At 39.4% G+C, this 13,229-nt stretch overlaps 1 protein-coding gene across 1 annotated transcript; it reads left to right on the top strand.

Annotated features, from left to right (window-relative positions):
• The first annotated feature begins 7,329 nt into the window (after positions 1-7,329).
• On the top strand, positions 7,330-10,188 carry LOC145438764 (uncharacterized). The gene is made up of 2 exons (XM_080316116.1): positions 7,330-8,597; positions 9,597-10,188. The coding sequence occupies exons 1-2, from the start codon at positions 8,499-8,501 to the stop codon at positions 9,882-9,884; spliced, it is 387 nt and encodes a 128-aa protein (XP_080172242.1). The 5' UTR covers positions 7,330-8,498; the 3' UTR covers positions 9,885-10,188.
• The last annotated feature ends 3,041 nt before the right edge of the window (positions 10,189-13,229 follow it).

Genomic DNA, 13,229 nt, shown 5'->3' with positions numbered 1-13,229 from the left:
TATTAGTTCCTCCCCACAAGCGTTGACATTTCCATAACTGTCGCACGGGTAAATTGTCCAATATGGAAACATACCATAGTTATAAAACTGCGCCATGTTACGTAACGTTTGCGACAAGGTTTTGAACGCTTACAGATAATTCTACTTTGGGCTACCGCAACCACTCCGAAAAAAGAGATCATTGAACCGGAAAGTGACCGCTGTGGAAATTTTGAATTTGCATATAACAGATCTCTTGCAAGTAAAGATACGTGCAACAGGCGTCACCCTGCATTGCTTCTAGCATAAAAATTAGATAATTGTAGTTGTCATATTTGGATAATTAGAGCGAAGCGCCGGTAATTTAATCCTAATTTTTCTAAATGTTTCTTTGATCTAATTCTAATTCTAATCAAATTTGTGAAAGGTTTCTACGCTACAATTCAATTGTAATCTAATTTCTGGTTTTCCTGAAAATGCTACAGGAAAACTGTATAGTGCGAAACGATTTACACTTGCGGTACAGTGTACACCAGGGGCGGGCAACTTCTCCAGTCGGCGGGCCGGACATAGGAAAATTAAATACTTGGCGGGTCGGATTGCTGAATCGAAACATTATTCGCCCATTTATCCACATACACAAGGAATAAATCGTATTTAATGAATGTATTTTAATAGCGAGGAAGACAATGTGGATTTGAGAACAGCATTGTCATACAGGCACCACCATGTTTGCTTCTCTCTGATCGATCAACACGGTACAATCCCTAATTAAGATTTGAAGGCGTTCGATAAGCCCGGTACCACAAATTCACCAATATATCTCTTCATTAGAGTTTAGTATAGGGGTGGCCAACCTTTTTGCCATTCACGGCCGCATTTCGACTACTCATGTAGCCTATACGGCCGCATTCCAGGCATAGTCGTAATGAATTATCTGGACGCCAAATACACATGCTAAAGTGTCCATGTCCTTTTCCGGTGAACTCCGGACTTATCTATTTAATCACACAGGCTTACTATACGCACCGACTTCGCGAGTGGTCACTGGTGACTGGTCAATGTGGTCATGTTATGGGCCGTACATAATCGCGCGAAGCGCGAAAATATTTTCTGATTCACCTATGAATTTCGTCATAAATAATAGTATTTTTCCTATTATTTCTCATCCCATATCGTCAGATTCAACTGTAGATTTGATTTTTCGAAAATTTAGGATAATATATAAATGATGATGCATCTTCGGGTGGGCCAATTATAATTAGTCACTTGGTTGCATCCTGTTATTTCTTGACCTACCATCCGTAAAGTGAGGAGGCCAAGACTCCGAGTTGGTACTTCTATATGAGGCGCATCATTTTCCTCTGATGTTCACGTCTGCACTGTGGGGCTATGATTGCAAAGGGCGCCACTATATTAAAATCGATAAACGAAGTCACATTGAATCGCGCAGGGCGCGAAGAAATTTTCAAGATTAACTAGGATCTCTAAAAAAATCGAGACTCAATTTGTAAATTCAAATTGCATGTCGACGGCCGCCAACACATACGGTACTAATTGAATTACTTGTCCACGGCCGCACAAATTTCCCTTCTACGGCCGCAGGTTGGCCACCCTGGTTTAGTAGGTGATGAGATATAGCGTCGTTGTTCAACTGTGTGGCCTATTTTATCTCGATATTGAATTCATGCGGCCCGCGGCCTCTACCAAATTTCAAAGTGGCCCGCGACCCGTTTCGAGTTGGCGACCTCTGGCATAAGTGATGTCTTACAAAAGCCTAGAAGTGTGCCGTGCTACAAGTCGACGGTTACGGAATCAAAAATATGAAATATCTGCCTCGTGTAAATGACCATTGTAGTCGACAAACACCATGATCACCACAAATGACATTCGGGTTGAGTACATCGTAAATGCCGATAATGCAAGTCTTCTCGCTTCGACTAACTTACGAGTAAGCACCACCCTCGCTCACTGCGCATACATGTGTATAATAACATACAGTCACTACAATTTGACGTTTACGCAAGTAGTAGGGAATCTCTGAATACTAGGGCCGCGGGCCACATTATCATGTAAGACAGAAAACTGTCCGCGGGTCGGATCCGGCCCGCGGGCCGTATGTTGCCCACCCCGGGTGTACACCACACAGACATTTGTCATTCTCATGCTTATGAGAATGAATTCTGATATGATATGAACTGAACATGATTCAATTCTCAAGTTGCAGCGAATTCAGTATTTATCATATAATTACGGAAAACATGTGTAGCTTTAATTCTGAATAAAATTAAACTGCCAAGTTAAAATACTAATTCTTGTCAAATTTGAAGAAAAAACTGCATTGGTATAACTTTAACCAATCAAATTTAGAAAAGATGAATGTTTTCATGTTGTCCATATATGTCCAAGTCAGGATGAGCCAGGTAGCAATTTTCAATACATCAGTTGGTGTGATTGTATAATTCATAAATACTGTTTGCGAGAGCCTAGCGCTCATAGAGCTAGTGATTAGCAAAATATTCCCGATGTTTTAAAAAATGATTATCCTACATTAGTGCTAGGTAAGAAATCTACAGATTGACTATTATTGGTTTAATGTTGTTACCGTTATAGTTTTGTGTATTGGTCAATTGTGCATGAGCGAATAAGAAACAGCATATTTTATATCGCGATGGTAACAGTAGCCTTTGCGTTTCACAATTGCCCTGGCCGGGAGAACGAATCCTGCAACAAGACGTTAAGGCATAGGATTACACAATATAAAGCTAGACGAAACTATCCAATTGTCCTCTGGTGAGGTCATGAATTGCTAATTGCTTCATCCTTTCGTACAAGCATGTGTCGCGGCATTTTCTTATACGGAACTGTAAATATACTTTCCCGGTATTCTTGCACATCCAGTAGGGATTATTTGCGATAAAGCTTCACAGTCTGCGTAGGGTATATACTTTAATCGGAATCATTGTCCCTCCGTGGTGTATTATCATCAGATTTTCTGTAATCCATTGGTCCATCATCGTGTCAATATCCGCTGTCTAGTATGAAGGGGGAATATTTAGGGCGTCGGGAAAGGGAGAGTTAGCGCTCGTTTCATTTGGGGGTAAGATGATCCTATTCGATGACCTAATTCCATTCGCTATTTCCTACCCTCAAATCCATATCAATGTGTGGTTATAACGGTATTGTAAGGTGGGATCAATTGATCAAATAGAGTAGATTGTTTGCTATCGTAGACTATACAAAGAACTTGAACGGTATATTGTGGGTATAATAACAAGTTGTTCGCAATGCTCACTAATTTCGCAGACTACAATTATCATTATCATTAATTGTGAAAAAGAGTCAATGGGGCGCTTACTACCTTATCGGTCTGGTGCGCCATGGCAAACATTTCGTATCACAAGCGATGTTCCATCTAAGATGCGCGTATTGCTGACAAAGTCTGCGCGCACAGAAAAATGTTTGCGGCGCCAAAAAAAATCCACCTGTGGTTCGAAAAAAATACCAGACGAAGCGACACCATCTATATTTGTGGAAAAGGTATTAAAATGCGATAAAAAACTCTAGTCCCTCACAGCGAACGTCAGAGTTTCGAAAAATTCGGGAAATCGGGAGATATTATTGTAAAAAAGTGGGTGCTTCTTGAGTCGAGCCGAGTTGGTGACCTTTTTTCCTGTCAACACCACACATTACCGGGAATATTTCGGGTAAATCGGGAGTCCATCCGTGGTTACGCATTCTTGTACAAGAGTCCGCGCAGTGAGTTTGTGGGACCGCGCGGACTCGTGAAAAATTAGAGAGAACATTGATCACAAGTCAGAAGTCATTTACATATTAATGGCCTAAATTGCTGTTCAGGACGGACGCAAGGAGAGGTGATAGAAGTTCTGGCCGTACGAGAAGGTTACATGTGGTGAATTCGTCGTTCAAGTTTGAGCAATAATCAATCAAGTACACTCGGTGCTAATCGTATTTTGGGCATGCCAGGAGGAAGTGATCCACATAAGTCTCGGGTATGAAGCATTAGGTCGGAGCATGGACAGGAGCCGGATTGGATATCCGGCCGGATTTTTCATTCTTGGCCGGAGCCGGTTCGGAGCCGGATCATTACTTTTTACTAAGAATATGACAGCCTTACCCTCTTTCACCCTCGAATCAATAGGTAAATTGAAACGTTCAAGGAAATGAACCACATGCTAAGTCCAAGTGGGCAAAATTACTTCTTATAAAGCAGTGGCCGGGAACCTTTTTTGTCCGAAAAGCCATATTGGCCCTATTTTTCCCATCTCAACTCCAAAAGAGCTATACAATATACATGCCAATCAACTGCTACGTCACAATTGGAAATTCGTGACGTCATGGTAGCACTAATTCGAACTCACTACATGGGATTCCTCCTGTGCGCCACATTCTCTCTGTAAAAACTGGTATTTATGTCGTTCGAAAATAAAGCTCGGAACGAGAGGAAAGATGCGAACGGGCCCAGCCTCAACAATGATAACACAATTCATCGTAAGTAGCTTGGAATTTATTATAACTGATATTAATCGAGTGTGACTGTCACACTGATTCCGAAAATCTAAATACTTATCGACTTCTCAATTCTTAAAGTATTCGGCGGTAACAAAACGTTGCGCTAGACCAGGGTTATAATGACTCAGGTCATGACTCGAATTGACTCGAGTCAGTTTCTCTAGATATACGGGAATGACTCTACTCGAGTAAATTTGTGTATTGACTCGACTTGGACTCAAGTCATTGCGCATGACTCGAACCAAGTCATGTGACTCGATACTCAGACGGCCAAGACAGACTTTTCATTGTAATTTCGAAGAATAGTAAAGTAACGACACTATTGTGATTTCGTCTATTGGTACTGGTACTTTAAAATGCAACCAGCAACTGTTAAAACTGAGGTAAATTAGTATATTATAAATGCGAATCATTCGATATCACCAAACTGAGCTATAAAAAGTAGTTTTAGCAAGACTTTAGCTAGGAACTGAGCAGTCAACACAATGACTCGGACTTGAGTTAAAACACCATGACTCGGCCTCGACCCTCTGCTCGCTGACTTGGACTCGGACTCGGACTTGACTAGGTGGAGAATTGAAAATGACTCAACTTGACTCGAGTCAAAACTATAAATGTGAGATTCACTTGTGACTCGGAGCCTTGTGACTTGGTTACAACCCTGTGCTACACGCATACATTTTATCGCCGGTACTACACAGAACGTGGAGAACGTGGAACGTGGATAGCTATAGCGTTGTTTGTAATTCAAGTTTGTAATTGATAATGTCACATCCACAACAGTTCATTTCACGCCGTACATCAGGAAAACAATGTGTAATTGAAAACTGCGTTTCGAAATGGCCGTCGCCATGTCTGCTATGCTCTTTGATTCAACGTATCGCACAATTCACGGTTTCGATTCGGATATATATCGCCAGGAGGTTTGAGTCGACTTTTATCAGAATACACCAGCCGAGGCTTGTGCAACAAAAAGAGTTCGTGTATCATCTAAAAATAGCACATTGAACGCTCTCGTATTCGACATTTTGTGCAGGGGACGTCATATTTTGTGTTACGATTATTGACGCTGTTCTTTAGAATTCTCTACAAGTTGCTGACGATTACCCCTGTCGATTGTCAGCCGAAAATATTCGGGTTTATTTCAATATGAATATGCTATTCAATTGATTATAGTAGTAGTAGCACAGAATTACAGGGGAAAATTCCTCAGTTGCACATTTGGGACAAGCCGTCGCTGACCGACACCAGTACTCTTATTGTTGTTGCCTAACATGTTTTGTCTGCGAATTCAATGTATTTTAAATATCTTGTGTCATCCTATTCACGTATTCTTTATATTTTCAGCATTGATTCCGACTTTTTACTCAATTATGAAGCGACTCCGGCGAATGACCACATGATGGGAAATAATGAATTCTAAAAGAAAGCTCGTAATAACAATCAAATCCGATTGTTTATATACAGTACCCCAGGAGTACGCGTACGTATGGCATAAATACGGAATTTGGCTGAATCAGGTCTGAGAATAGATACATTTGGAAAATGCTTTTCAAATAGAATTGACTACGAAGAATTGGAATTAATTCTTCCCAGTACAAATTCTACTTCTCATACGAAAATTCCTATCACTGCAAAGATTACGTTACGGAAAAGTTTTTCGATAAGCCATTGACTTATGGCCTCGTACCGATAGTATGGGGAGAGAAAAAAGAGGACTATATATATATATCTCCACCGGGATGTTTTATTTTCGCGGAAGATTTCAAGTCGGCGAAGCATCTGATTGAGCATCTGGAAATGTTGGATCGAAATAATGAAAAATATCTGGAGCTTTTCAAGTGAGAAATATTAATTCAAAGCGGATGACAGAACTTTTTTATACCAAAACACAGTATATATGTTACCTAATTTTTTGTAATTGTTATAAATATTGAAATTCGCAACCCGTCATCGAAAGTTATGGTACTTTGAAAGCTCATTACATTGCTCAATCTCGTTTCCTTGTGTTAGACCAGTAACTTAAAACAAAAATCTGTGTAACGTCAGTGATGCGGTAAAATCGAAATAGTGTACAAAATAGTGCATACGATATCGTGGGGTTGAAGCCATGTCATCAGGAGGCATGTCGTGAAAAACCTGTCTTTTCATGACTAAAGCTGCGCCAGGAGATCTTAAGGACGTGAAGTGAGGTCATGCATATCTGATGAAAAATATGTATCATTTCTGGAATAGGCGCGGTACTGATGAAACCGTAGACCGTGCTTACGAAGCCATGCTAGGGCCAAAAATATAATTATGGATACGCGTAGCCTTCCTACAGATCCAAAAATATTGTGCAATGGGGATAAATATGTAAGAAGTTGGATCGACATGACGGATGCAATAAAATCTATTTCTACTTTTTATCTATCTTTGTGTATTGTGTATAGCGTTATCTTGTCTCTGACCGTGGCGAAAAAAAACTTTAGTTCTGATAAGCCTCAGTCATCCCACTGTTCTTATCTACTCTTACTTGGATCCCAAATAAATTCTCCATGCAAGTTTATACGTTCCCCTACGAGACCCCGAATGTGAAATATCGTATTAATTCGATGGATCCGCTGAACGACAACGATTAATTCCGTGATACATTGAAATTAATTTTTCTCAACAAGTGAATGCTTTTTCGCGCGTTTTGTCAGCATATTTAATTTGGGTGTGTTCGACTATTTCAGATGGAGGACGATGACGCTTCATTAAAAACCATTTTTCAAAAGGACGAAAAATTTATATGCCGTTTGTCGCGTACTGAACGGCATCAATGCCAACAACCGCACTCTTAGAAATATTCGTAGATTTACCCAAATTATACCGGTAAATTTGTCCCGTCAGTTATATTAACGGTAAATGCCCGTTAAATTAATATACGGGCACGTCAAAAGTAAATTTACTTGTTTTTAGAGGGTAAAAGAATTACAGATTAAATTCGTAGAAGCAATTTACGGGATAACCAGTATTTCAGATTTACTTTTGGATTTGTAAAAGCAATTTACTGGATAATAAGTATTCCGGATTTACTTTTGCATTCGTAAAAGCGATTTACTGGATAATCATTATTTGCAACATTGCTATAGCACTTACAATTCGATCATTTTACACGCTTACGGTCTTATGGACATGATTTTCGTCATTACATAATGTTTCAATCATCAAGCAAATTACGACATCGATGGCCGTGTTGAATGCTAATCGGTGAATGGTATACGAACATTTGGGCATTGTGGATACCATCGTTTATATCGCTTTATAAATAGTATCCTTTGAGACATCAAGGTCTAGCAATAGTAGCATGCCAAGCGAATTTGGTATGTTATGTAGTTTTACTGCAGGTATGATCTTTTGTGTAATTATCTGTTGAACCAGTTCTGCCACCATTGTAGACTCCTTAACGCATGTATGATGTAAACTATATATCGAAACACTGGAGCTGGTGTTTTGCCGCCATGCTCCTTTGCCATTGCGACGAGAGTAGTATACGTCCTTTACCTTTTTCCTGCGAATGGCCTTATTGATTGTTTGATCATGAATTCGTAGCTGCTCGAGCGAACAGTACATTGTGACGTCATACATATTCCAGACATAGCGGCGTCAGACGTCAGACATATCGGAGCCTGAGCACGTGCGACTGAATGTTCCGAGATAGATATTATATCGACGCGATGTTTTCGTATTGGATAATAACAAGATGCGTTGCTGTAAGATATTGAGGGTTTCAAAGTCACAGCTTAACTCTAGCTTTAGAATACTGCAGGTGTTGATAGCAGATATTGTAGGTATAGCAGTATCCGAGCTCAAACCTGGCAAGTTATTCTCAGTCCTGTTTCTGAAGACGTATGTATTTTCGTTTCAGTTTAATGGTGAACAGAAGTTATGGCTTATAAGAATGTATTACATTTTCTGTCATTGAACTACACGAAAATGGAAGCGTTATGGCATTATGAATCATGACGTCGGTGCACGGTGCCGTGCGAAATACATTGGACGTGCGATGCAAAGGAATATTGCCAGAAAAGTTTGCAATCACGCTGGAAAAGATGATTCAGGTACGAAGTCCTAGGCCAGGGGTATCAAACTCAGCTTGCGTCGCTGGCCGGATTCAAACTTTCAAACCGCTCGCGGGCCGGATCAGTCAAATCATTCCAAAATGTTACGGTACATCAAAACGCCCGCCCTTACTTTTCACTTGAATAGTTTATTATCAATCCTGTATACATTTTGGTATATTAGCCTACATAACATTCACGATCATATCATATGGATATATTTTAGCAGCACCTTTACTCGCAAACAACGGAATTTTGGCAAAACTTCGAAGATTGATCGTTTGAATTCAACCGCTAAAACACTGACTCTAACGACGGAATCAGCTGACATATTTGTATGCTCCCTTTGTTTTATTCGTAATCTGCCGTTAACTCATCGTACCGGCTATGCGCTTTGAGGAACACAAGTGATTTAATTGTAAACGCAGACGTTAGAATTTGGCTAATTATTAATCGTCATTCGGGTTTCTCTGTCTGTCTGGGGCCTTCGAGTAGAAGTGATACAGCAGTGCGACCAAATATATTTGAATTGTATTTTTTATAACTATTATATTCTCCATGCGACCTACATATAACAGTATTTTTTTCACTTCACGAATAACTACTTTTGGGCTCATTTCTCCATAAAAATATGAACTCAGTGTGCACTTTTTGAAGTTTTGGGAATTGGATGTCAGTATCACCAACTTGTTCCTGATGATGACTGGAGTAAAACCATAACACTACTGTTGGATAATTATATCATGGTCTTTGATCTTGACATTTGTGACCTTGCGGAAAGTATTTCTTACAATAATATCTTAACATTTGTTAGAAATGTGCTTGGTAATACAGGGGTTTTTCAAACTACTCAGAATTGCCTTATATTCGACACCGCTATCCTAGGCCATCATTATTCGAGAAATTGACAAGAATATGATAAGTCGCAGTATGTCATACTATAGCGTCTCAAAGTTTCCAAATTGTAACTGTGTTAAAGACTGCATAATCTTTGTTTAGATCATAGAAGAACCTACAAAAGAGCATGGCCGAAAGTACAGTCCTTCAACTGCTGCTGAAGTTTTGATGAAGCCTTCTTCATTCAGGCAGTTGCTGACTGATGATCTCCACAAGAAAGACTGGATTTTCGTCATTATCCACACTTCTTTTTTTTACGTGTTCCCTCACCAAATAAACCTGATTCAAATTTACTGGTCTCAGGAACGTAAAACTGCTGCAAGGGACCAGACGAGTATATTGATATTACAGCAGATTTCTGTTACCTTTAGTTACAGAAATTTTCCGTAAAATTTCCTACGGTCAGCATGTGTAAAATCATATTACGGGGAGAGTTATTTCGAATATACTGGTCTCATCAGTGTAAAACTGCTGCACTGGACCAGACCAGTAACTTGGTATTACAGCCGTTTTCCGTTACGTCAGGTAACGGGAATTTTCCGTAAAAATTTTAACAGTCAGTCTTTGTAAAAATAAATTACGGTCAATATTATTTACGGGAAAATATTTTTCAAATTTACCGGTCTCAGAGTCGTAAAACTGCTGCCAGGACCAGACCAGTAATTTGGCATAGAATATTTTTAACAGTGCGGTTAAATCCCAGATTTCAGAATTCTACCAGGCCGCACTTTTCTGACAATATTTCGACCCGGATCATTACTTCGATGCGTCGTGATCTTTACGAGAATGAACACGCCGAGTGTTTTCACAAGTGGAACTGGATTTGGAACATCCCAATATTCAGTTTCTGGTAATTTAGAAGCTATATGCCAGGCAATACTCGCGACATACGAGCAGAGGTGGTCAGTAACGAAGTACTTCTACTTTTTCGAAGTACTCAAGTAGTTTTCCTCTACTTCTGGTACTTACTCAAGTAGATCTGATTTTATCTACTTCTACATCGTAATATTTTGTGATCTACTTACTTACTTTTCGCTATTTTCAGTTTGTCAAGTAGAGTAGTTCAATCTTCCAATCAGGAAGATAGCCTGAGGAATTTCGGGGCTGTTTTCACGGAGCATCAACATTTAATTTTCATAAAAGTTGAGTAAAGCCCAGAATTTTCGTCGCGCTTCGCGCGCAGTGGATACGGGGTTGCCAGTATGATTTCATGAAAGTGTCGATGAATATAATTTAGGTAGCGGGTTGGCGTGATTCCGTTCACACAGGGATATCTGGAGCTAGATATCCCTGCGTTCACACCACATTGTCGCCCTTCGCCCATAAGAAATATTTCATCACAGTATATATGGCTCATCGTATCGTTTGAAACTGATATTTCGCAATATATCATTTATTGACATATCGTAATCTAGCATGTCCATGGCACGTCCTAACCTCGAAAAGTGGACTCTGAGATTTTTGTTAGTTTTAGTGCTGTTTTAGCATACCGCCTTTGAAACTTTCTGGACTGAAGGCATGAAAAACGTGTTCCGCTTTTAGAAGTAGTATTTATGTTTTATTTTCAATTCCCAGTATCATATACTTTGAGTTATAATTAATATCAGTTCTTTTGTCTGGATAAAATACATGTTGAAGTATCAAAGCAAGTGTAGTAATGCCTTTAATTTTCAGAAATAAAGCTACATAATATGGCATTTTTACGGTCTTCAATATTTTTATCAACGTTTACTAATCGCGCAAAGTGTTTACACCGTATCCTATACTACTTCTCCGTATTGTTCTTCGACTAACATACGAACCTTATAATATGGGGGATAGCGCCATACCATGCTATTTTCTAAAACGTTCTGTTCAAGAAAACAGAGGATAAGTATCGTATTTCCATAATAATACCGTCATTTTCATCCTATGATGTGGACGACTGCTTATCCTATCGATAAATGGATACCTGCTGGTATGCATCAATATGAATCAAGCTCGTCACCTTTCGCATAGCTCAATTTGCACCTTTTTACAATCCATGTGAACGAATGAGGATCGTTTTCACAACTACTTACTTACTTGAGTACTTTTAAAGTCAGTAAATTCTACTTCTACTTCAAGTAGTTTTAGGTTGCTTATGGAAGAAGTACTTCTACTCGTACTTGAGTAAATGTTTTCGTCGCTACTTCTACTTCTACTTGAGTAGCTTTCTTGACTACTTTGACCACCTCTGCATTCGAGAAATAAAGCAACTCGAGACGGAGCTGGTAATTCTCCAACATAGAAACGTAGTCTTGATCCTGTATTTGGATTTTCTCAATGTTTTTCATACATGTATTATTTCTGTTCGAAACATAATCTGGCGCCCTGTAAAGTCTGGAGCCGATGGTCAATATCCTTTTATGAACTGAAGATTGTAATGATAACTACTAGTTTCCAATATCGCTGAAGTCATACATGTGTTTCCACGAGAGGTAGCTATTGCTGGCAGTCAGGTGGAACTAAATCAGTGGTTTTGCACCTTTACCAGCTCACGGAACCCTAATCCGCAAGTTTACGCGAAACGCCAAGTTTTCAACAAGTCATAAATGGGCCTACACATCTAACTAGACATCTAATTCAATACTGTAGATTACTGGTCCGCAAAATGAACTGTGCATCAACAGGGTATTTAAAGAACAAAACCAATAAAATATATTTCCACACAAAGCGAAAACACTAGGTCTATAACAGACATTTATTAAAAATAAGTGTGATTTCTGCTGTTACGATTCAGATACCAGTTCAGAAATGCGGGGCTTCTTCTTGAAAAATGTTTATTTGTTTATTAAACAAAAAGATTTGTTACTTATCGTCCGACGGCTTTTTGCAACACGGCCAATAACATTAAACACATGTATCAAATGATGACGTAATAGCGGAATAACGTAAAAACGCTCAGATCATAAAATGCGATAGTAAGTCGGCTATACAAATCAAAAATCAGAATACGATAATAGACTCAAGTTACAAATTCCGGTTACAGTATAGGGCGAATTCAACCCCATAACGAGTTTTTTGAGAATCGACGAGTAAATCGGCAATATGAAAAATCCCTTTTAATTGAGCACATTTATTGATAAGAAATCTGGGATGAAAATCATATTTTGGACAAATAATTAAAAAATGATCCACGGCTTCGGGGTAGCGGCAGTAACTACAAAAAGGAGGGTCTACTAATCCAATTTTAAGCAAATGGGCGTTCAAGCGGCAGTGACCAGATTTCAGGCGAGCAATGATGTTGTCTGTGAGCCAGTTTACATGATCTGGAGGTGAAACCGAACCGAGGGATAAAAGGACTTATATCGAAATCCGTTTTCGTTTATGCGATAATCCTGATCCCACAATTTCATGCAGTGACGATGTAATGTATGACGAGCTCCTTGTTCTGATAGCAGCGGCACAACCCGATATATCGGAGGGGTGTCAGAAACAGTCTTCACCAATCCGTCTGCTTTATCATTGCCGTGAATTCCAACGTGGTTAGGGATCCACAGAATGACACGCTGACATCACATTCTCGCAATTGCCTTGAAAGGTATAATCGTACTGTTCGGTCGAAACGCCACCGCGTGACACCAATTGCTTCATTACGAATGAGATTATAAATATTGGATATAGAATTGGCATTTTAGAAGGAAAAGGTCTCTATTTCGAAAGACAGCCTCCCTGAGTACGCTATTGCACACAACGTACCACCAAAATAGTCAA

This window comes from Botryllus schlosseri, chromosome 5 (genome assembly GCF_051294905.1).
Source record: "Botryllus schlosseri isolate E-star chromosome 5, Bs_hap1, whole genome shotgun sequence".
Taxonomy (NCBI): Eukaryota; Metazoa; Chordata; class Ascidiacea; order Stolidobranchia; family Styelidae; genus Botryllus; species Botryllus schlosseri.
Note: the sequence above shows the minus strand (reverse complement) of the source record. Positions and strands in the feature narration are given on the sequence as shown.

What these genes read in the sequence shown, in the direction of transcription:
- LOC145438764 (XM_080316116.1), top strand. Translation starts at nt 8,499, where the DNA reads ATGACGTCGGTGCACGGTGCCGTGCGAAATACATTGGACGTGCGATGC. An exon ending in CGCTGGAAAAGATGATTCAG is followed by an intron (nt 8,598 to 9,596) that starts GTACGAAGTCCT and finishes ATCTTTGTTTAG; the next exon opens with ATCATAGAAGAACCTACAAA.